This window comes from Suncus etruscus, chromosome 1, assembly GCF_024139225.1.
Source record: "Suncus etruscus isolate mSunEtr1 chromosome 1, mSunEtr1.pri.cur, whole genome shotgun sequence".
NCBI classification, from domain to species: Eukaryota; Metazoa; Chordata; class Mammalia; order Eulipotyphla; family Soricidae; genus Suncus; species Suncus etruscus.
The window spans coordinates 59647528-59672466 of NC_064848.1; the positions used below are offsets into that span (position 1 = coordinate 59647528).

At 43.9% G+C, this 24939-nt stretch overlaps 1 protein-coding gene across 2 annotated transcripts in view; it reads left to right on the top strand.

Annotated features, from left to right (window-relative positions):
* The window catches only part of NFX1 (nuclear transcription factor, X-box binding 1), a 78352-nt gene that overhangs the window by 18112 nt on the left and 35301 nt on the right, over positions 1–24939 (top strand). For both annotated transcript variants that reach the window (XM_049772970.1, XM_049772978.1), the window contains exons 5-10: positions 5021–5126; positions 8286–8357; positions 12424–12563; positions 17083–17182; positions 17451–17668; positions 22299–22396. In XM_049772970.1, coding sequence (XP_049628927.1) covers positions 5021–5126; positions 8286–8357; positions 12424–12563; positions 17083–17182; positions 17451–17668; positions 22299–22396 — 734 coding nt within the window. The remainder of the gene's footprint in view (positions 1–5020; positions 5127–8285; positions 8358–12423; positions 12564–17082; positions 17183–17450; positions 17669–22298; positions 22397–24939) is intronic.

The window sequence follows — 24939 nt, forward strand, 5'->3', positions numbered from 1 at the left end:
CATTATACAGATTTTATGCAATCCCTCTAAGGATACCCATGGCATTCTTCAAAGAAGTGGATCAACACTCCAGAAATTTATTTGGAACAATGCCCACGAATAGCTAAAGCAACCCTATGGAAGGGGAAAATGGGAAGCATTACTCTCCCCAATTTTAAATTGTACTACAAACCAATACTCATTAAAACAACGTGGTATTGGAACAAAGACAGAACCTCACATCAATGGAATAGACTTGAGTATTCAGAGAAAGACCTCCAGACATACAATCAATTAAACTTAGATGAAGTGGCAAGAAACAGAATGGAACAAGGAAAGCTTCTTCAACAAGTGTTGTTGGGACAACTGGTCAGCCACATGTAAAAAAGTAACCTCTACCTAGTACCTCATGTAAAAAAGTAACCTCTACCTAATACTGTGCACAAAGGTCAAATCAAAATGGGTTAAAGACCTTGATATCAGACCTGAAACTACAAGATATATAGAAGAGAACATAGGCAAACACTAAATGAAATTGAAACAAAAGGTATTTACAAGGAGGAAGTACTACTACCCAAACAAATGGAAGCAGAGATAAACAAACGGGACTACATTAAACTGAGAAGCTTTTGCACTTCAGTGGAAACAGGGTATAGAGGTCACCCACAGAATGGGAGAAACTATCACCCAATACCCATCAGATAAGGGGCTAATATCTAAGATATACAAGGTACTGATAGAACTTAACAAAAAAAAAATATATGACCCCATCAAAAAATGGGGAGAAGAAATGACATTTTCTCAAAGAAGAAATATAGATGGCCAAGAGGCACATGACAAAATGCTCCACATCACTAATAATTAGGGAGATGCAAATCAAAACAAAAATGAGGGAATGAGGGGCCGGGCAGTGGCGCAAGAGGTAAGGTGCCTGCCTTGCCTGCGCTAGCCTTGGACGGACCGCGGTTCGATCCCCCGGTGTCCCATATGGTCCCCCAAGCCAGGAGCAACTTCTGAGCGCATAGCCAGGAGTAATCCCTGAGCGTCAACGGGTGTGGCCCAAAAAACCAAAAAAAAAAAAAAAAAATGAGGGAATGGAGAGATAGCATGGAGGTAAGGCATATGTCTGTCATGCAGAAGGATGGTGGTTCAAATCCCGGCATCCCATAGGGTCCCCTGTGCCTGCCAGGAGTGATTTCTGAGCATAGAGCCAGGAGTAACCCCTGAGCGCAGTCGGGTGTGACCCAAAAATCAAAAAAAAAAAAAAAAAAGAAATAACTCATGCCGCAGAGACTAGCACACATCACGAAGAACAACCAGTGCTGGCATTGATGCAGTGAGAAAAGGAACTTTCATTCGCTGCTGCTGGGAAGGACATCTAGTCCAACCTTTCTGGAAAGCTACAGCTATTTCTTAAAAAAACAAACAAACAAAAAAAAAACTGAAAATTGAGCTCTCATATGATCCAGCAATACCATTCCTATGGGTATACCCTTGGAACATAAAAACAAAATACAGAAATGGCCTCTGCACTCATGTGTTCATTGCAGCATTATTTACAATCTGGAAATAACCCAGATGCTTGACATATGAATAGCTAAAGAAAGTGGTACATCTACACAATGGAATACTATGCAGCTGTTAGGAAAAATTAAGTCATGAAATTTTCTTACACATGGATAGACCTGGAATCTATCATGCTGAGTAAAATGAGTCAGAGGGAGAGAGATACAGATTAGTCTCATCTGTGAGATTTAAGAAAAAAGACAGTATGACAATACCAAGTGACAATAGAGATGCGGGCCTGGATGACCAGCCATGTTATGAAGCTTACCACAAAGAGTGCTGAGTGCAGTTAGAGAAATAACTGCACTAACAATTACCATGACAATGATAGTGAAAGAGAGAAATAGAATGCCTGACCTGAAGACAGGCAGGGGGGTATGGCAGGAATGAAATAGGGAACATTGGTGACAGGGAAAAGTTATACTGGTAAAGGTTGGTGTTTATTTGATGACTGAAACACAACTACGAGCATTTTTGTATCCATGGTGCATGGATGGTAGGCTATTTGCCTTACATGCAAAAGGACAGTGGTTTGAATCCTGACATCCCATATGGTCCCCCGAGCCTGTCAGGAGTGATTTCTGAGCATAGAACCAGGAGTAAACCCTGAGCACTGCCGGGTGTGACCCAAAAACCAAAAAAAAAGAAACAAAAACAGAGAGATAGCATGGAGGTAAGGTGTTGTGTATGTAAATATTTTAGGGGATTATTATGTTACTGACCCTACCTTGATCGGTGATTGTGCCCTACCCTAGGGTGTGACCTGGCATTCTGCCCCCACCCTAGGGTAGTACCTGATTCTGCTTCCACCATTGGTTGGTATCTGATCCCACCATTGTGTGGTACCTGATTCTGGGGGATAAAAACAAGGGCCTGTGGAAGGCGAGGGGCTTTTTGGCAGGAACTGATGCTGAGGCTTTGGACTTCAGTCTTTACCGAATAAAGCTAATATTTCCACAAGCCTGACTGTCTGCAAGCTGTTTACCCGCCGTTTCACCTCAGAACCATTGGCTAGACAGGGTGGCAGACGCGTGCTTCGAACTGAAGGGGAAATACTTCATCCTCCATCCCTCCATCAGTCAACCTCTTCAGGGGCTGACTTGTAACAGTAAGGCATTTGCCTTTCATGCGTGATTCGAATCCAGGCATCCCATATGGTCTGTCCCTACACCCCCCACACCCCCGAGACTGCCAGGGGGTGATTTCTGAGCATAGAGCCAGGAGTAACCTCTGAGCGCTGCTGGGTGTGACCCCCCCAAAAAAAAAGAAACAAAAACAAAACCAGTGGCCCAAGGGATAAGGTCTCTGCCTTGCCCGTGCTAGCCTCCGACTGACTGCAGTTCGATCCCCCAGTATCCCATATGGTCCCCCAAGCCAGGAGCAATTTCTGAGCACATAGCCAGGAGTAATTGATCGTTACCACGTGTGCCGCCCCCCTACCCTGGCCCCCCAAAAAAAACTGGGTTGCCATATAGATAGTACAGTGATAGGGCATTTGCCTTGAATGCGGCCAATCCAGGACCGATGGTGGTTTGAATCCCAGCATCCCATATTTTCCCCCGTACCTGCCAGGAGCGATTTCTGGGTGCAGAACCAGGAGAAACCCCTGAGCACTGCCGGGTGTGACCTAAAAACCAAACTAATGGGCCGGAGAGGTGGCGCTAAAGGTAAGGTGTCTGCCTTACAAGTGCTAGCCGAAGAAGGACCGTGGTTCGATCCCCCGGCATCCCATATGGTCCCCCCAAGCCAGGGGCAGTTTCTTAGCGCTTAGCCAGGAGTAACCCCTGAGCATCAAATGGGTGTGGCCCAAAAATACCAAAATACAAACAAACAAAGTCTGTGAATGGAGTTGGAACTTGAAAAACCACACCTCATTCCACTCCATGATCTTTTTCTTTTCTTTTCTTTTCTTTTTGGTTTTTGGGCCACACCCAGCAGTGCGCAGGGGTTACTCCTGGCTCTATGCTCAGAAATCACTCCTGGCAGGCACGGGGGACCATATGGGATGCCGGGATTTGAACCGCGGTCCTTCTGCATGCAAGGCAAACGCCCTACCTCCATGCTATCTCTCCAGCCCCCACTCCATGACTCCATGATCTTTACATAAATGTCCCATGCACCTACTGGCTTCTCAGCCTGCAGCCTTTCCCCTTCACATTCTGAGACTTTATACTGACTCTCCAGCTTCACTGGGTACCAGGTGCTCTGAAAAGCCCACTCTATCCCTTCCCCAGTGTCTTGGTCATGAAAAAAACCTCACTTCCCCCATCATCTTTCTATATTTGATCTAGATAACCCTACCTATCAATTTGTGGTGCCTTTCTCTACAACCTGTGAACCCCTTAGAGAAGATTCATGATATTTCACTGCAGAAATGCAACACCTAATAGCCTTACCTAGTATAGAGAAGTAACCACTGAACAAAACTATTAACATTATGTGTACTCCATGTTTTCATGCTCCACGGGACACTTGCAGCAACATTTATCTTTCTTGATTTCTATATTCAAAATTATAGTTAATCTCAGTGGATCTGTCTTTCTGTCTCTATTCCAAAATGTGTTGAAGAATAGCATATAGGGAGCCCTCAAGGCTGAACTCACCACTCATAGGTCAGGAGGAAAAAAATGGAAAATTGGGTGCCGGAGAGACAGCATGGAGATAGGGCGTTTGCCTTGCATGCAGAAGGATGAATCCCGGAGTCACATATGGTCCTCTGGGCCTGCCAGGAACGATTTCTGAGAGTAGAGCCTGAGCGCTGCCGGGTGTGACCCAAAAACTAAAAAAAAAAAAGTGAAAAGGTTTGATGGGTAAACAAAATTTGGAAAGAAAAGGTACTAGGGATGACTACAGCTTGTGACTTGTGTCTGGCTATCGTGGTGTCACCGACTGAAATAGAGCGCACTGAAGAAAGGCTTAGAGATGAATTTTGGCCATTGATAGACTAAGAGGACTGAATAGACTATTCAGTAGACTATAAGACTCATTGTACTGAGTCTGAGAATTCAGGGCAATGTTGAAAACATTCAGGAATCAGTGGGCTGTAGGTATATTGAACCACGAAACATAATTAAAATTTCTGGGGCTAGAAAAATAGTACCGTGAGTGTGTATCTTTCCTTGCACATGGCTGACCTGCATTTGATCCTGGTACCCATATGGTCCAGGAGCACTGCTGGGTGTGGCCACAAAAATGAACAAAAAAGTAAGATTTCTAAGACAGCAGAAAAGCCAGGGTCTAGGACTGAAGACTAGCTGTCGTTCACTTATTTATTTGGTTTTTATCATACTTGGTTAGGCTTATGATAAGTTGTACTGTGTTCAAGTTTTAATTTTAGGAGGTATGTTAATGTGCTTGTTGAACTGATGAGAAGCACACTAAAGTTTCTTGTCGTCTAGCTATATTGTACAATGTGAATAAAGTTGAGGATAGTATTGAAGTGCTGCCATTGACTCTCTGATCTGATACATTGCAGGCAAGGTGAAGAATCCAGAATGGAGCAGAAATGAAATCCCACACAGTTGTGGTGAGGTTTGTAGAAGGAAGCAGCCTGGCCAGGACTGCCCACATTCCTGTAACCTGTAAGTTGGGATGCTAGACCCTAGGGCATTGCTGGGTGACACATTATTTCTGGCCCTAAATAAAACCATTTTATTAATTTGTTTTTGATGGTTTTTTTTTATGGGAGGGGCTTGGGGCCACACCCAGCAGCACTCAGGAATTACTCTGGCTCTGTGTTTAGAAATCGCTCCTGGCAGGCTCAGGAGCCCATATAGGATACTAGGGATTGAACCCTGGTCTGTCCTCAGATCTGCTGCATGCAAGGCAAACGCCCTACCACTATGCTATCGCTTATTAATTTATAACAGGATGAATTGAAGAGCAGTGTGGTTTCATGTATTGAATATATATACTCTTTACCAGGCACTTGGCAGCTTTACTCAATGAAATCTATATGTCAGTTTGATGTTGTGTAGATATTTATGGTACCCATTTCACAGATGAACTTTCTTTTATTTATTTTTATTATTATTATTATTATTATTATTATTTTTTTTTTTGGTTTTTGGGCTACACCCGGCATTGCTCAGGGTTACTCCTGGCTGTCTGCTTAGAAATAGCTCCTGGCAGGCACGGGGGACCATATGGGACACCGGGATTTGAACCAACCACCTTAAGTCCTGGATCGGCTGCTTGCAAGGCAAACGCCGCTGTGCTATCTCTCTGGGCCCACAGATGAACTTTCTAATCAAACATCTGGCCTAGGGTTATAGTTCTAGGTCATGGCGGAACCATGAAGAGGAATCAGTGCTTTTCTCACTATATTATCCTTTGACTTATAAAAGGAAATATCTCCTAGTGCTATCCAGGACCAAGAGAATGGAGAGAACAGACTTCTGCTGAGGAAAGACAATTGTATGAGCTTTCTGTGGGCAGTGTTGTAGTCTAAATGTTTTCCCAGCAATATGTAACCAGCTTTAGGGTGGACCCAATCTGCTCTAAATAATAAAAGGAAAACATAGGGCCCGGAGAGTTAGCACAGCGGCGTTTGCCTTGCAAGCAGCCGATCCAGGACCAAAGGTGGTTGGTTCAAATCCCGGTGTCCCATATGGTCCCCCGTGCCTGCCAGGAGCTATTTCTGAGCAGACAGCCAGGAGTAAACCCTGAGCAACGCCGGGTGTGACCCAAAAACCCAAAAAAAAAAAAAAAAAAAAAAAAAAAAAAAGGAAAACATAGTCATAGAGAAATAATTGATCATTTATAGAAAATGCATTTCGGGGCCAGAGAGATAGCATGGAGGTAAGGCGTTTGCCTTTCATGCAGGTTATCGGTTCAAATCCTGGCATCCCATATGGTCCTCCATGCCTGCCGGGAGCAATTTCTGAGCATGGAGCCAGGAGTAACCCCTGAGCACTGTCGGGTGTGACCCAAAAACCACACAAAAAAAAAAAAAAAAAGAAAGAAAGAAAGAAAATGCATTTCATAGGCTTTTACATCTTGAGAAAAGGTTCATTTCCAGACTTTAGTTACTTAAAAGTTTATAGTGTGCTAATCAACTCTAATTAATAAAAAAAAAAACACAGAATCATAGAAAAACAATTGATTACTTACAGGTAAGACATTTCTATAGGCTTTGACCTATTATTTTCAGGTTTGAGTTATTAACAACTACGTAATGTTAGACAAGTTCTTAACTTCTATAAGTCTTAGTTTCTGCGTTGGTAAAATAAGGATAGGAGCAACAAAACCTAGAGTTTTATAAATTGCAAATACTAACACATCTAAGATCTTGGGGACAAAAATCTGGCACAGGGAAGTTGGCCAAAAACAGTAACCCCCATCTAAGCCAAAGTCAACAGTAATAGAATCAAGGGACCTAAACTTTAATAATCTAAACTACAGTGCCTGAGAGATAGCACAGCTGTAAGGCAATTGCCTTGCACTTGGCTGGCCGACCTAGAACTGTCCCAGGTTCGATTCCCAGCATCCCATATGGTCACCCAGCCTGCCAGGAGCAATATCTGAGTGCAGAACCAGGAGCAACACCTGAGCGCCACCAGGTGTGGCCCAAAAATCAAACAAAAAACAATCTAAACTTAAAGGGGCTTGTAATATTGGTAGGCCAGGGGGCAAAGAGTGGTGGTATTGGATGCACTCTTGGTCCATTGGTAGAAATAGCTTGACACTGGTAGTGGGAAGGGCCCTGATTCACTGTATATCTGAAATTCAACTATGAAGGACTCTGTAGATCACAAACAAAAATGAAACATAAACAGTAACCCTTGCTTTCATTACCCAAAGCAAAGCATGAAACAGACATTAGACTGTTTTGCCTTGTGTGGTAAGCTATTTTTATCTCTGCACTCTGTTCTCAGTAGGCCAAGACAATTTTGGAAATACTTTTGTCAGACCCAAATAAAGCCAGTTTTCTTTTATGGTTAGTCTAAGATGATAATGCTGTTGATTGTATGTAAAAATTTTTGTTTGAAGCCACACCTGGCACTCAAGGGTTACTCCTGGCTCTGCACTCAGAAATCATTCCTGGAAGACTCGGGGGACAATATGAGATGCTGGGAATCGAACCTGGATTGGCCAAGTGTAAGGCAGACACCCTACCTGCTGTACTATTGCTCAACCCCATAAAAAAATTTTTTTTGGGGGGGAGCACACAACACTCAGGGCTTACTCTTGGAAGGACTTGCAGGACTATATATGGTATCAGGTCTCGAACCCAGGTTTTATCCTCAGTACTATTTCTCCGGCACTATAAATATGTTATTGGTGGCCTGAAATATAGCTCAAAAGGCTGGAGCATATACTTTGCATGCAGGAATCTTGTGTTTGATCCCTCTTCTGCATGATCCCCTTAGCACCTTGACTAAGTGTATTCCTCCCATGTGTTTCCACATACCCCTACTCCTTCACCAAATAGAAAAAAAGTATAGGTGGTCAGATTGATAGTACATAAGGAGCTTGCCTTATACGTGCCCAACATGGGTTCAAAACTAGCACTCTATATGCCCCCCCAGAATCTGCCAAAAATGATCCATGGGCATACCCAGGTGTGAACACCCCCCACAAAAAAATTCTTGGTATCTTCGTTTAAATAGCATAACCATTTATAGAAATACTAAAATATTTTTAAATAGATTTATGTTTTGCCATGTGCTCAGTAGGACTCATTTGAGAGAAGGGATTTGGATATGTGGGTATGAATTATTTAAGTCTTTCTTTTGTAGACTCTGTCATCCCGGACCTTGCCCACCATGCCCTGCCTTTACAACTAAAACCTGTGAATGTGGACGGACCAGGTAAGGTTGGCATTGTACTCCAGAGATTTTATTTTTCATGTGATTATTTTAAAAAATTTGAGGGGAAGTTGGGAGAAAAAGGACCATCACCTGGTGGTGCTCAGGGCCAGGTATTTTAAATAGATTTTTATTTTTTTTTTTTATTTTGGTTTGGTTTGGTTTGGTTTTTGGGTCACACCTGGCAGCGCTCAGGGGTTAGTCCTGGCTCTACACTCAGAAATCACTCCTGACAGGCTCAGGGGACCATATCGGATGCCGGGATTTGAACTACTGTCCTTCCTGCAAGGCAAACACCTTGCCTCCATGCTATCTCTCTGGCCCCTATTTATTTGTTTTTTTGGGGGGCCACACCCAGTGATGCTCAGGGGCTATTCCTAGATATATGCTCAGAAATTGCTCCTGGCTTGGGGGACCATATGGGACGCCAGGGGATAAAACCATAGCCCTTCCTAGATTAGCATTTGCAAGGCAGACGCCTTACCAATAGTTACCACTCCGGCCCCTGTTTTATTTACTTATTTATTTATTCTTTTGGTTTTTGGGTCACACCCGGTGGTGCTCAGGGGTTACTCCTGGCTGTCTGCTCAGAAATAGCTCCTGGCAGGCACAGGGGACCATATGGGACACCGGGATTCGAACCAACCACCTTAGGGTCTGGATCGGCTGCTTGCAAGGCAAGCACCGCTGTGCTATCTCTCCGGGTTCTGGGCCCCTGTTTTAAATAGATTTTTAAAGCAAAACATGAGTAGGTAATTTTAAATAAATGGAAGGTGGGGGGCCAGAGAGATAGCATGGAGTTAAGGCGTTTGCCTTGCATGCAGAAGGTTGGTTGTTTAAATTCCGGCATCCCATGTGGACCCCTGAACGTTGCCAGGTGTGAACCAAAAACCAAAAAAGATAATAAATAAATGGAAGGTGTGAAAAGTCCCTTGCTAAAAAAAAAGAAAAAAGAAAAGTCCCTTGCTTTTTTATACATTGTAGTTTTCTCTGCTGACCCTAATTCTGTTGTAGTCTTCCAAGAAAGAAATTAAATGGACAGTGATATTACCTATTTCTAGTTAGTTGTCTTAGTAATGAGGATCTTTTATTCTTTCTTTTCTTTTTTTTTTTTTTCTAGATTTTTTTTCCATGGGGCCGGGCGGTGGTGCTAGAGGTAAGGTGCCTGCCTTGCCTGCGCTAGCCTTGGATGGACCACGGTTCGATCCCCTGGTTTCCCATATGGTCCCCCAAGCCAGGAGCGACTTCTGAACGCATAGCCAGGAGTAAGTAACCCCTGGGCATCACCGGGTGTGGCCCAAAAACCAAAAAATCTTTTTTTTTTCTTTTTTTTTTTTTTGTTTTTTGTTTTTGGTTTTTGGGCCACACCCGGCAGTGCTCGGGAGTTACTCCTGGCTGTCTGCTCAGAAACAGCTCCTGGCAGGCATGGGGGACCAGATGGGACACCGGGATTCGAACCAACCACCTTAGGTCCTGGATCGGCTGTTTGCAAGGCAAAGGCCGCTGTGCTATCTCTCCGGGCCCAGATCTTTTTTTCTTAAGCTCTCTAGTGGATGTAGTTATCAGGAATGGAATACCCACCCAGGCCTCATCAAAGCCCAGGAGCCAGACAATTTACCTGTGCCATGAACACTACCCAGCATCTAGAAAATTATCTGTGACTATTTTGGAGTAAAATAATAAGTGACCTCAAAATCTGTTGTTTTCATTACAGTGCAATGGGATACCTGTAGAGTCACTGAAAGTGGTAGCGCCTCTGAGGTCCCGTTATACCCTAAAATTATCTGAACCGAGATGGGATCATTCAGAGTATCAACGATATACTTTCACTTAGTGTTTACTGAGCTTTTGAGAGAGCAGTGTGGCCTGAGAGTCACTTGCAAGACTCTGAGCCAGGAAAAACTGGGTCCATATCTGGGCTCTTGCCTTTTGATGGTTGTTGATCTGGGCTAGTAGCTTGATTAGTCTGAGCTTCATGTTTTTTATAATCAAAACTATAGTATCTACTCTGGGCCGGAGAGATAGCACAGCAGTAGAGTGTTTGCCTTGCACAAAGCCGACCCAGGACAGACAGTGGTTCAACTCCCGGCATCCCATATGATCCCCTGAGCCAGCCAGGAGCAATTTCTGAGTGCAGAGCCAGGAGTAACCCCTGAGTGTCACTGGGTGTGAACCAAAAACCACCACAACAACATAAACTATAGGGGCCAGAGCAATATCTCAGTGTAGGGTATTTGCCTTTCATGCGACTGATCCAGGACGGACCTCAGTTCAATCCCCAGTGTCTCATATGGTCTCCCAAGCCAGGAGCAATTTCTTAGCGCATAGCCAGGATTAACCCCTGAGCGTCACTGAATGTGGCCCAAAAAAACAAACAAGAACCAAAAAAAAGTATAGTATCTACTTCAAAGGACTGGTATTAGCCATGGGGCTAACATTGGAAGCTCATCTGTAAACTGAATGCTTTGGTTGTTTTGTGTTTGAACCACACCTGCACTTACTCAGGACTTATTCCTGATCTGTGCTCAGAGATACTCCTGGAGGCTCAAGACAATACAGGGTGATGGGGATTGAACCCAGGTCAGCCATATAAAAGGCAAGTGCCTTACGTGCAATCCTATCTTTATAGCCCCTGTACAGAATGTTTTGAAACAAATATGTACTGCCGGCGTATAAAACGACCAGGCGTATAAGACGACCCCATAATTTTGCAGTTAAAACATAGGTTTAGGCCTATATTCGCTGTATCAGACAGAACTTCTGTTCCTGTGCTGCAACTGTATGTACCACAGTGAGCCAATCACAACAAGCAAAGGTTCGAAGGTTATACTGTCATAGACTTCCTCTCTGACTCTGGCCAATCTGAGCAGGCTTTTGACAGTATCCAGAACATTGTCTAATTTGCATGCATAAAAAGCCTGCTTGGATTGGCTGAGTTAGAGAGACGGTTCGAGCAGTCTTGCAGTGATTGGTGCAGGATAGTTGGAAAATTCGTTTTGTGGCAATATTCAGACAATTTTCGGTTAGTGGCATATTGAAACATTTTTCGGGATATACTCGGCGTATAAGACGACCCCCGATTTTCGGTTGACTTTTTTTTTTGTTTCAAAAGTCGTCTTATACGCCGGAAAATATGGTAGTAAAGGTGAATAGGGACTAAACTCAAAAACCATCTTTCAGGAGACATTATCCTGGAACAAGACTTTTTTGACCATATCACCTCTGATTGTGAAATGCTTGTGTAAAAGTGCTGGCTTCATGGGCTGGAGTGATAGTACAGTGGGTAGGGTGCTAAGCTTTGACCCAACTTTGATCTCCAACAATCTTGTATGGTACCCTGAGCACTGCCAGGAATGATTCATGATATTGTCAAGTATGACCCAAAAACAAACAAAGTTCTGGCTTCATTCATTGATAAGTCAGCAAAATCAGAATGTTTATTAAAACAAAATCAGGATGGTCATTTAAAAAAGTGTTTTATTCTCCAGAGGGGAAAAAATCTCTAATTCTCCAGATGGGGAATGACTTTCCCATCTGGATCAATGGCATGCAGTGTGTTCTTTAAGTGTTATGACTTCACAAAATGCCAGAGTACAGGAGTACTCTGTAAATGCCAGGAAGTAAGCCATTGTTGCTTTCATGTGCATTGTAACTACCCTCTCCCTAATCCCTGTTTCTATCTATCAGATCCTGTGGGTGTGCTAAGCTCTTTTTCCCTCCTTTCGACATGCTGCTTCTGGGAACTCAGAGAGGAAGTCTGATATAATAGATGCTTAGTAGGAGCCTTTAGATCCTTACTAGTCAGAAAAATAGAAGGGAGAATGTAAGGAGGGGAAACAAAGCAAAGGAGGAAAATTTAACAGAGAAGGACAAGTAATAGAAGAAAGAATAGAGGGAGGAAACACAAAAACATATTGGAAATAGCCAAGAGGAAGGTTCTCAGGTCTGGGGGAAGATGTTTGGCTTCTCTAACTTTATTAAACTTACTAAGACTTACTGAAGTGTTAGTTTATCTGATTGATAGAAACTTCATGTTAGATTAATGCTCTTTGTATCCTTTTCTTTACAGGCACACAGTTCGTTGTGGTCAGGCTGTCTCGGTTCATTGTTCTAACCCGTGTGGGAATGTCTTAAATTGTGGTCAACACCATTGCACTGAGTTGTGCCATGCGGGTCAGTGCCAGCCTTGTCGGAGCATATTGAATCAGGGTAAGTGTTGGGTCCACAGTTGGCGATACTTATGCTCTTTCCTCAGCTGCTTCTATTCTGATTGCTGAGGCTTTTTGTTATATCACCTTCTGTACTCTTCATGTCTTTCAACTTCTGATTGTAGTTTCTCACTTCTGCTCTCATACATTTTTGTGCTTTGCTGACTACCTGTGCCATTTCTTTTAGCTCATTAAACATCCTCAACATGGTGTCACAAAGATCACACTGTACAAGTTTACATAACTGGTTGGTGCTGGTAGTCTTTCATGCTTTTTGTTTTCACTCATTGAGCTTGGTAGGCTTCTATTTGTCTTCCCCATTGTGTTTTGTTTTGGTTTGTTTTTTTGGAAGTCACACCTGGTGGTGCTTAGGGTTACTCCTGGCTCTGTGCTCAGAAATCACTCCTGGCAGGCATGTGGGTGGGGGGTGGGGGTGGTGGCATATGGGACGCTGGAATTGAACCACTGTCTGTTCTGATCGGTTGTGCCAGCCCCCTCCCCATTGTGTTTTTGTGTACCTGCTATGCTGAGGGTGAATCTTTATAGTTAGTCTCCCTGAGGGTGGGTGATCTGTTAGAGTCAGGCTGGGAATTGTTCCCTGACAGTTTGGGCCGATAACTGGAGATCTGAGTGTGATTGAGCAGCGTGAGATGTGATGAATAGAGCTGTTGGAGATATTAAGGTCCAGCTGAGAGCAGAGGTTCAGCCATGCTGGAGGCTACCAGGCCCCAGCTAGAAGAGAGGGGAATCTGCTTCTTTTCAAATAGGCTCAGGGATGTCAGCCAGAAGACAAACTTCACCTGAAATGTTGGAGGAAAAAGTAGTTTTTGGTACATTTTTAAAAGTCCTTGCTACAGCCAGAGAGATAGCACAGTAGTAGGACATTTGCCTTGCATGCAGCCAATCCAGGATGGACCTGGTTTGATTCCCAGTATCTCATATGGTCCCTCATGCCTGCCAGGAGCGATTTCTGAGCCCAGAGCCAGGAGTAACCCCTGAGCACTGCTGGGTGTGACCCATAAACCAAAAACAAATAAATAAAAGTCCTTACTATAGAAATTAGGCAAGAAAGAGATAAGAAAAGAAGAAATTAAGGGCTGGAGTGATAACACAGCAGGTAGGGTGTTTCCCTTGCACATGGCAAATCCAGTTTTGATCCCCAGCATTTTATATGGTCCCCCAAGACTATCAGGAGTGATTTCTGAATGCAGAGCTAGGAGTAAACCCTGAACACAGCAGGGTGTGGCTCAAAAAATTAGATTTTATTTGCAGGTGACATGATACTGAGAAAATCCTAAAGACTTCATAAAAAGCCCTTAGAAACAATAGACTTATAGTGAAGTGTAGGCTACCAAATCAATACACAGAGATCCAGGGCATTTCTATATGTAAATAATAAAGTAGAGAGAGAAACTTGGAAAAGAAACAAACAATATTACTTACAATTGAGCCGCAGGGTCTGGAGTGATAGCATAGGGCCTTTGCTTTGCACACTGTCATCTGGGGACTGACTGGGTTTGATCCCCAGCATCCCATATAGTCCCCCAGCCTGCTCTGAGTCAGAAATAACCCAAGTGCTGCTGGTGTGACCAAAAAAAAAGAAGCAAAACAATTGAGCCTCAGAAAGTCAAGTACTTAGGAATCAGCTTAATAAATGAGATAAGGTGGGGTCTGAGGGATAGCACAGCTGTAGGGCATTTGCCTGGCACGCAGCAGACCTAGGTTCGATCCCCTGTGCCCCATCTGGTCCCCCAAACCAGGAGTGATTTCTGAGTGCATAGCTAGGAGTAACCCTTGAGCTAGTCACCAGTCACTGGGTGTGGCCCAAAAACCAGAAGGAAAAAATGAGATAAGGGCCTGAGAGAAAGCACAGCACAGCACAGTGGTAGGGTGTTTGCCTTGCACACAGATGATGGTTCCAATCCCCCCATATGATCCCCTATGCCTGCCTAGAGGGATTCTTGAGCACAGCTAGGTGTCACCCCAAAACCAAAAAAAACAAAAAACCAAAAAACCAAACACCAAATGATAAGACTAAACAAAGAAAGCTACTGATAATGAAAGAAAAAGGAGGGGGACCGGGGGGTGGTTCAGGCAGTAAGGCATCTGCCTTGTGCACTAGCCTAGGACGGACTGTGGTTCAGTCCCCCGGCATCCCATATGGTCCCCCAAGCCAGGAGGGATTTCTGAGTGCATAACCAGGAGTAGCCCCTGAGCATCACCGGTGTGATGCATACATCCTGCTTGTTGATTGAAGGAATTAATACTGTCAAAACAACAATCTTTTTTTTTTTTTTAACTTTATTTATTTTTTTGGTTTTTAGGCCACACCTGGTGACACTCAGGGGTTACTCCTGGCTCTCTGCTCAGAAATCTCTCCTGGCAGGCACCAGGGACCACATGGGATGCCGGGATTCGAACCACCATTGGTCCTGGGGCAGTGCTTGCAAGGCAAATGCGCTACCACTGTGCTATCTCTTCGGCCCCATAAACTTTTTTATTTTTTTAATTAATTCATTGATTGATTGGTTTCTGGGCCACACTCAGCAGCACTCAGGAGTTACTCCTGGCTCTGCACTCAGAAATCGTTCTGGCAGGCTGGAGGACTGTATGGGATACCAGGAACCGAACCGGGTCCCTCCTGGGTCGGCCGTGTGCAAGGCAAATGCCCTACCTCTATGCTATATCTCTGGCCCCCAAAATGGCAATCTTGCCCAAAGCAACATAGAGATTCAATGCAAATCTCTATAAAAATACCCAGGACGGCCCGGAGAGATAGCACAGCAGTGTTTGCCTTGCAAGCAGCCGACCCAGGACCAAAGGTGGTTGGTTCGAATCCTGGTGTCCCATATGGTCCCCCGTGCCTGCCAGGAGCTATTTCTGAGCAGACAGCCAGGAGTAACCCCTGAGCACCGCCGGGTGTGACCCAAAAACAAACAAACAAAAAAAATACCCAGGACATTTTTGTTTTTGTGTTTTTGTTTTGGGGCCTCACCCAGTGGCACTCAGGGGTTACTCCTGGCTCTGTGCTCAGAAATGGCTCCTGGAAGGCTTAAGGGATCATATGGAATGCTGGGGATTAAACCCGGATTGGCCAAGTGCAAGACAAACACCATACCCACTATCACTCCAGCTCTTACCCTTGACTTTTTTTTTTTTTTTTTTTTTTTTTTGGTTTTTGGGCCACACCCGGCGGTGCTCAGGGGTTACTCCTGGCTGTCTGCTCAGAAATAGCTCCTGGCAGGCACGGGGGACCATATGGGACACCGGGATTCGAACCAACCACCTTTGGTCCTGGATCGGCTGCTTGCAAGGCAAACGCCACTGTGCTATCTCTCCGGGCCCACCCTTGACATTTTTTAAGTAGACCAAACATTGTTGAAATTAATATGGAGTAATGATATCCCACCCCTCAATAGCCAGTGCTTTTCTAGGAAAAGTAAATATGAGAGGCAAACTGTACTATAAAGCTATAGTAATGCGAACACTGTGGTGCTGGAATAAGGACAGACTCTCAGATTAATTTAAATGAAATCATGATTTTCAGCCAGAGTCTTATAAATAAGATAGTGGAGTACATGTTCATATGCATACCAAGGTGATGACAGGCAGGAGAGGGGAGAGTTGAGAAGAGAACCACCAACAAGCTTCACTATAGGAAGATAAAAAAGCTTATTAGACTTTGTTAACACCTCTTGACAGCATCCCTCTCAAATGGCACTAACATGAGACAAAGCTCTGAATTTTGGGAGGGCTTCTTAGCAGTGCTCTTAGCAATGCTGGGGACCACTAGGATCACACCTACTGATGCCAGGAGGGACGTGCGGTGCTGGGAATCAAAATCCATGTGCTGTGCTGGAGAGATAGCGTGGAGGTAGGGCATTTGCCTTGCATACAGAAGGACAGTGGTTCAAATCCTGGCATCCCATATGGTCCCCCGAGCCTGTCAGGAGCGATTTCTGATCATACTCATGTGCTTTCTGAGCTGTCTCCCTAGTCCCAACCCTCTAAACTAAGAAGTCACTATCTCATCCATAAGGCTCTAGCTGAAAAATAATGATTTTGTTTCATTAATCAATCTGTCCTTATTCCATTAATCAATCTGTCCATAGTATTTGAATAACTACCGCTTTATAGTAGTTTGCCCCCCACATCTTAAATGGGTCCTTGAGCTGCTGTATTAAGTATAATCAACACTTAAGATAAGCATATCTTATCTTAGTGTAGTTGGTTGTTTTCATTTTTATTTGGGCTATATGGTGTTTAGGGGACCTTGTGTTACTGAAGATTGAACCCATGTACTTAGACTTTTGAACTGTCTCCTTGCCACCCCTTTCTTCTTGCTGTCATTGATAGGGTTTTATTGCTGCAAAGGAAGTGCTCCTCTGCTGAACCCCATTCCATCTTCAGCTCTCCCCACCCCCACTTTCTATTTTTGGATAGATTATTTTAAAACTCATGCAGGTTACTAATTTGTGTTTTTTTGTTTTGTTTTTGTTTTTTGACATTGTGCCCTCAAGTATGCTACTGTGGCAGCACTGCCCGAGATGTACTATGTGGAACAGAAATAGGAAATTCTGATGGATTTGGGGACTTTGGCTGCTTAAAGATATGTGGCAAGTAAGGTTTTATACTTATCTTTTCTTGGGGGGGGGCACACCCAGTGAAGCTCAGGGGTTACTCCTGCCTATGCGCTCAGAAATTGCTCCTGGCTCAGGGGACCATATGGGACAAGGGGGATAGAGCCCAGGTCCATTCTGGGTTAGCTGCGTGCAAGGCAAACCACTGTGCTGTCGCTCTGGCTCCAAGGTGGTTTTATGCTTATCTTTTAGAGTAAAACTGCATTTTATGCAACAGTTATGTTACATTCTGCTGCTTTTCTCAACAGAGATTTGAAATGTGGAAACCATACGTGTTCTCAAGTGTGCCACCCTCAGCCATGCCAGCCATGCCCACGCCTTCCCCATTTGGTGCGCTGTTGCCCTTGTGGCCAAACTCCGCTCAGCCAGTTGCTCGAACTTGGAAGCAGTGGTCGGAAAACATGCATGGATCCTGTCCCTTCATGTGGAAAAGTGTGTGGCAAGCCTCTGTCTTGTGGATCCTTAGGTAACTATGAAGCTTCCTTTTAACCTAGGAATATAAATGTTTGCCCAAATGATTTCTTGTGAAAAATAATAGGAAATCCCAGTTACAATTACTGAGGTTTTTCTAACTATTATGATCAGATTAACATGGGTACTTTTTCTTTTCTCTTTAAAATATGAAAATTCATATTTGCCCAAAAAACAGTTTCTCCCTTTGATTTAAGTGTTTATTGTCCGTTCAGTTCAGTGGTGGTGAGATACTATTCCATGAGGATTATGACTTATCTCAGTGGTCTTTAACTTTATGTAGTCTGAATACTTGCTAGCCTCTTTTACTAATCTAGTGGTTAGCCAGTGTTTACAAACATTTTCATATAAGAACATGTTAAATTAAATTATCTGTGACTAATATATTTAAGAACCAAAATTCTAAGTACACTAAAGCTTCAGTCATTTAGGCAACTTATAAATAACTTGTAACTTATCCTTTATAGCTTGATTTCTCACCACACTCTAATTCATTTTGTCTTTTTTTTTTGGCAGGGGGGAGGGGGGGAAACTCAGGGGTTACTCCTGGCTATGCTCTCAGAAATCACTCCTGGCTTGGGGGACCATATGGGAAGCTGAGGATTGAACCGAGGTCCGTCCTAAATCAGCAAATGCCCTACCGCTGTGCTATTGCTCCAGCCCCTGTAATTCATTTTGGATAGCTATTTTTCTAAACCTTATATTCTCTTTACTTCAACAAGTTACTTTTCCCTTATTGACTAGTCATCATTTTCCTGAGCCTCATGGTCATATTACACAGGGTACTAGAATGCCCTTGTGGCAGACTGAAGTTTCTGAGTCAAATTCCTCTTAACACCTGTACATTTTAAATTGTCAACTTATTCAAGTTTTTGTTTTGTTTTGGGACCACACATAGCAGTGCTCAGGGCTTACTCTTGGCTCTATACTCAGGGATCAGTCCTGTTGAAAAATGGGGGATTTGGGGGGATCATATGGGATGCTTGATCCCAGGTTGGCTGCATGTAAGCCAAGTGCCCTATCCCCTATGTTACCTCTTCAGCCCCTAAAGCTATTTGTTAGTTTTTCTGTCTGTGTTCTGTGGGCGAGTCTGAATGAGTGATGCTCTTAAAACTATAGTGAAGCTAGAATCTTCAGGTTGGGTTGATATATAGAAGATAGACTTATGGGCCGGGCGGTGGCGCTCGAGGTAAGGTGCCTGCCTTACCTGCGCTAGCCTAGGAGACGGACCGCGGTTCGATCCCCCGGCGTCCCATATGGTCCCCCAAGCCAGGAGCAACTTCTGAGTGCATAGCCAGGAGTAACCCCTGAGCGTCACCGGGTGTGGCCCAAAAACCAAAAAAAAAAAAAAAAAAAAAAAAAAGAAGATAGACTTATATTTATTTCAGATACAAAAAAACCCTCAAAACTGGTAGAAACAACCTTACCTCTTTTTTCCAGTCTGACTTGAAAACTATAGAGACAAAAATATCATGTTCTCCTGATGCTTTGTTACATGTTCCAGTTGCATTAGGAAAATTAGTCAATTGTTTCTTCTCTCTGTCTACTGTGAAAATATATCTTCAGATATACCTGAAGATGGCAGCCAAATAACTTGTAAATCAGGGATGTAAAGGCATGTATCACTTAAGAATTTCATATGTAGGGGCCGGGCGGTGGCGCTGGAGGTAAGGTGCCTGCCTTGCCTGCGCTAGCCTAGGACGGACCGCGGTTCGATCCCCCGGTGTCCCATATGGTCCCCCAAGAAGCCAGGAGCAACTTCTGAGCGCATAGCCAGGAGTAACCCCTGAGCGTCACAGGGTGTGGCCCAAAAACCAAAAAAAAAAAAAAAAAAAAAGAAGAATTTCATATGTTATGATCAGAAGTTCTCCTCTTAGACTAAGATATTTTGTTAGGGTGAGAAAAAAGAGGAAATGGGGCCAGAGAGATAGCATGGAGGTAGTGTGTTTGCCTTGCATGCAGAAGGAGGGTGGTTCGAATCCCGGCACCCCATATGGTCCCCCGAGCCTGCCTGGAGCGATTTCTGAGTGTAGAGCCAGGAGTAATCCCTGAGCACTGCCGTGTGTGATCCCCGCACCCCCACCCCAGATAGGAAATGAGAACTACATCACCCAACTGTACCCAAAGTAGTGACTGAGACTTTTTCCTGTGGGAGATACAGCCAGCCCGTGAAAAGAGAGCTCTTGGGTCTTGATTGTAAAATACCTGCTTTCTATGCATGAGACCTGGACTCAATCCCTGGCACTGCAACAGGGGAAGGGAAGAAAAAAGAAGAGAGCTCTAGATTACATCCCGAAGGAGTTGACTTTAGTACCGTTTGAGAAAGTTCAGATCTAAGAGCCTTTTAGAAAACTGTAGCTCGGGCCCGGAGAGATAGCACAGCGGTGTTTGCCTTGTAAGCAGCCGATCCAGGATCTAAGGTGGTTGGTTCGAATCCTGGTGTCCCATATGGTCCCCCGTGCCTGCCAGGAGCTATTTCTGAGCAGACAGCCAGGAGTAACCCCTGAGCACCGCTGGGTGTGGCCCAAAAACCAAAAAAAGAAAGAAAAGAAAGAAAACTGTAGCTCTTCTTACCATATTTTCCGGCATATAAGATGTCTTTTGAAACAAAAAAAGTCAACCAAAAATTAGGGTCGTCTTATACGCCGAGTATATCTCGAAAAGTGTTTCAATATGTTGCTAAACGAAACAAACAAACAAAAAAAAATCAGGCCGCAGAGTTTCCAAATCTCTTTCTTGGGGACTCTCAAACAGTACTCAGGAGATCTGGAGCCACTTCTGGCAAAACCCAGCTAACTATGTTGGTGGTTCAGTGCTAGGGTCCGAGGATGGGGTGTTGTTTGGTTCATGTAGTGGTTGAGATTAGCACGCCAATGTTCTGGACCCGAATCTACACTGTCAAAAGCCTGCTCAGATTGGCCAGTCAGAGAGGAAGTCTATTACAGTATAACCCTTGAACCTTTGCTTGTTGTGATTGGCTCACTGTGGTACATACAGATGTAGCACAGGAACGTTCTGTCTGATACAGCGAATATAGGCCTAAACCTATATTTTAACTGCAAAATTAGGGGGTCATCTTACGCCCAGTCGTCTTATAGGCCGGAAAATATGGTAATAAACAGCTACTAGCTAACTGTAGACCTGCTAAATTTACTGAAGACAACCAAACATGGAAGGAGATAACCTATTGGACCCTCCTGGGATCAGACTGAATCTTGCTATCATGTTATCTTGCTGCTCACATTTCATTGGTCTGCTTGTGCAATTTATGCCCTGGGGCATTATTGAAAACAATAGAACTATCTACCCAGCAATTAGGAAAGCCTTTGGGGCTTTGCAGTGCCTAATGAAGCAAACAGTTTAATGGAGACTGAGATAGAGCCCTGCTAAATCCCAGGGGGACTACACACTCCCAAGAAGTACCACCCACAAATAAACACAGGTTGATGCTTGAGACATTACTAAAGCTAAAACAACAAAAAGCTGGAAGGATGAGGCAGAATCCAGAGTGGTCACAAGTAATGTATTAACCAAGAAAAAAGTGGTTTTAGATGAAAAATTATAAGGTATGAAAAGAGGGGGGAAATTTCAGGCAAAAACTTACCTCCTTCTCTCTCTTTTTTTTTTTTTTTTTTTTTGCCTTTTTTTTGTGGGGGGAGGGGAGGTTTGGGTCACACCCAGCGTCGCTCAGGGGTTACTCCTGGCTCTGTGCTCAGAAATCAATCCTCGGTCCGGGGACTATATGGAACGCTGGGGATTGAATCCAGGTCCTTTGTGAGTCAGCTGCTTGGGCCCCACAAACACCCTATTCACTGTGCTAATGCTCCAACCCTTATGGCTACTTTTTTTTTTTTTTTGTGGTTTTTGGGTCACACTCGGCAGTGCTCAGGGGTTTTTCCTGGCTCTGTGCTCCGAAACTGCTCCTGGCAGGCACGGGGGACCATATGGGACGCCGGGATTCAAACCGATGACCTTCTGCATGAAAGGTAAACGCCTTACCTTCATGCCATCTCTCCGGCCCCTTATGGCTACATTTTTAAGGACATCCAAGTCTAATCTGGATCCAAAGATCAAATCTGATCTTTGACAAAGTAATATTTCAGTGGCTAGTACTGGACCCTACCCTTGCAGAAAGGATCTGCCTTTAGATACAGGGAAAAGGCATTTACCATTCTTCCCTCACCCTGATTCTGGAAGTCATATGGAGTAGGGATGGAAGACCAGCAAGACTAATAAATTTGGTAGTTTAAAGATGCATAGTTTGTGGGGCCGGGTAGGTGGCGCTGGAGGTAAGGTGTCTGCCTTGCAAGCGCTAGCTAAGGAAGGACCGAGGTTCGATCCCCCAGCGTCCCATATGGTCCCCCCATGCCAGGGGCGATTTCTGAGCATATAGCCAGGAGTAACCCCTGAGCATCAAACGGGTGTGGCCCAAAAACCAAAAAAAAAAAAAAAAAAAGATGCATATTTTGGGGCCGGAGAGATAGCATGGAGGTAAGGCGTTTGCCTTTCATGCAGAAAGTCATCGGTTTGAATCCCGGGTGTGACCCAAAAACCACAAAAAAAAAAAAAAAAAAAAGATGCATAGTTACAGTGTTCATCCCCAGCTCTTTCCATTTTTTTCTAAGATTTCATTCATACCTGTGAAAAGCTCTGCCATGAAGGAGACTGTGGACCATGTTCTCGCACATCAGTTATTTCCTGCAGATGCTCTTTCAGAACAAAGGTAAATCTTGATGCCAGGGGGTTGTTGGTACCCAACCTTTTACATGAATGATTATGGAAAGTGGGAATTCATCTATGCGATGTCACTTCTGTCAAATTCTGTGACTGATATGTGTGATCCCTGACAGCACATAAATAAAAATAATGATGATAATAGAAAGTCAAAGGAATCTCTTGCCATTTTCAGTTAGTACTCATTTCTGTTCATTTAGAAGAGGCAAGAATCCTTTCTTTGAAAGATTTGGGTAATTCAACTTACAGAACTTACAGAATACTGATCCATTCTTCTCTCTAAACCACTCTGGTTATTTCAGAGACTAGTCCCTAAACACTTTTCCCAACTGTTTAATACAATCCAAAATCTGAGTAGCAGCCAGCTTGCAGATGATTCTAAGGCTATAGTTCTTAAATTGGGAACTAGCTTAATAGTGGAACATCAGAATAAAAGGAAGATGTATAAAGGCTGTGTTTTGTTTTTTGTTTTTCCTGAGAGTCCGTAGAATACATAGGACAGTAGTGGAAGATAGAGGTATTTTTGCTAATAAAAGTCCTTTATTTCTGTTTGTTTTTCTTTCATTTTTGTTCTTTCCTGTGTTTTACAAATAGAAAGGTTTTTTGTTTGTTTTTTTTGGGGGGGTTACATGGCTCAGGGGCCACTCCTGGCTCTAGACTCAGAAACTGCTCCTGGCAGGCTCGGGACCATATGGGATGCCGGGATTCGAACCACCATCCTTCTGCATGCAAGGCAAACACCCTACTCCATGCTATCTCTCCGGCCCCTACAAATAGAAGTTTTATCCTGTTTTTGCAAGAGAAGCTTACAGTCAATATGAATTCTGTTGAACCTGTTGATAAAATTAAAAATACCTTTGTATTCTGATAATCATCATTTAGCTAGATTTTTCATGGAATAGGCTTTTCTACCTAAGTAAATCATTTCTTTAAAAGGTGGTTTTCTGGGACTGGAGTGATAGCACAGCAGTAGGACGTTTGCCTTGAACGCAGCAACGGGACGGACCTCATTCGATTTTCAGCATCCCACTTGTTCCCCGAGCCTGCCATGAGTGATTTCTGAGCATAGAGGCAGGAGTAACCCATGAGCATGGCCCAGTGTGGGTCCCCCCCTCCCCCGCACAAAAAAAAAAAAGGTGGTTTTCTTTTTACTGTGTAGTTAAGCTGGGGGGCACACCTGGCAATGTTCAGGTGTTATTCCTAGCTCTGTATTCAGGAATCATTCCTGACAATGTTTGGGGGATAAGGGACTATATAACATACAAGAGATTGAACCTGGGTTACTCCCAAGTGCCTTACCTACTCACTGCACTATCACTCAGACCAAAAGATGGTTTTGTTTGTTTGTTTGTTTGTTTTTGGGTTTTTTTGTTTTGTTTTTTGGGGGCACACCCTACCATGTTCAGAGGTTACTCTTGGATCTATACTCAGGACTTGGGTCATTTCTGGTGGTGCTTGGAGGACCACCTGGGATGCTGGGCTGCATGCAAGGCAAAAGCCCTACCGACTGTGCTATCACTTTGCCCCAAAAGGTGGTTTTCTTTTTATCACTTTGGTGGAAATCTTGGAGAACTGTATACTGTATCTTACTCTTTTTGTTTGGGGGGCTTTTAGGCCGCACCCATCGGTACTCCAGACATTCCTGGCTCTGTGTTCAGGAATCACTCCTTGATAGCCTCAGGGGACCATATGGGATGCCAAGGGTAATTACACACAATACAAGTGCCTCACCCACTGTACTGTTTTTCCAGCCCCAGCTATATCTTACTCTTAACAAAGAACAACTGAATTTAAGTTTTATTGGTAATTAATTTTTATTCTTAGGGCTTTATGGGAACTTGTCTTTCCCTGCAATTGTAGATACCACTGCAACCTTCATTTGCTACAATCCTATGTCTATACCAACTGAAGAGAACTTCCTCAATTTCTGGATTCACTCTTGCTTTATATCTTTACTGTTAGGTTTCTGCCTAGTATTTAGGTTCCCTAAATATTTCTTTATTCTTTTTTTTTTTTTTTTTTTTTTTTTTTTTGGTTTTTGGGCCACACCCGGCAGTGCTCAGGGGTTACTCCTGGCTGTCTGCTCAGAAATAGCTCCTGGCAGGCACGGGGGACCATATGGGACACCGGGATTCGAACCAACCACCTTAGGTCCTGGATCGGCTGCTTGCAAGGCAAACGCCACTGTGCTATCTCTCCGGGCCCTTCTTTTAATGTTTATTATTAATATAATTAATTTTTTTTTTTTTTTTTTTTTTTTTTTTTTTTTTTTGGTTTTTTGGGCCACACCCGGTAACGCTCAGGGGTTACTCCTGGCTATGCGCTCAGAAGTCGCTCCTGGCTTGGGGGACCATATGGGACGCCGGGGGATCGAACCGCGGTCCGTCTCCTAGGCTAGCGCAGGTAAGGCAGGCACCTTACCTCCAGCGCCACCGCCCGGCCCCAATTTTTTTTTTTTTTTTTTTTAATTTTTGGGCCACACCCGGTTGACGCTCAGGGGTTACTCCTGGCTATGTGCTCAGAAATCGCCCC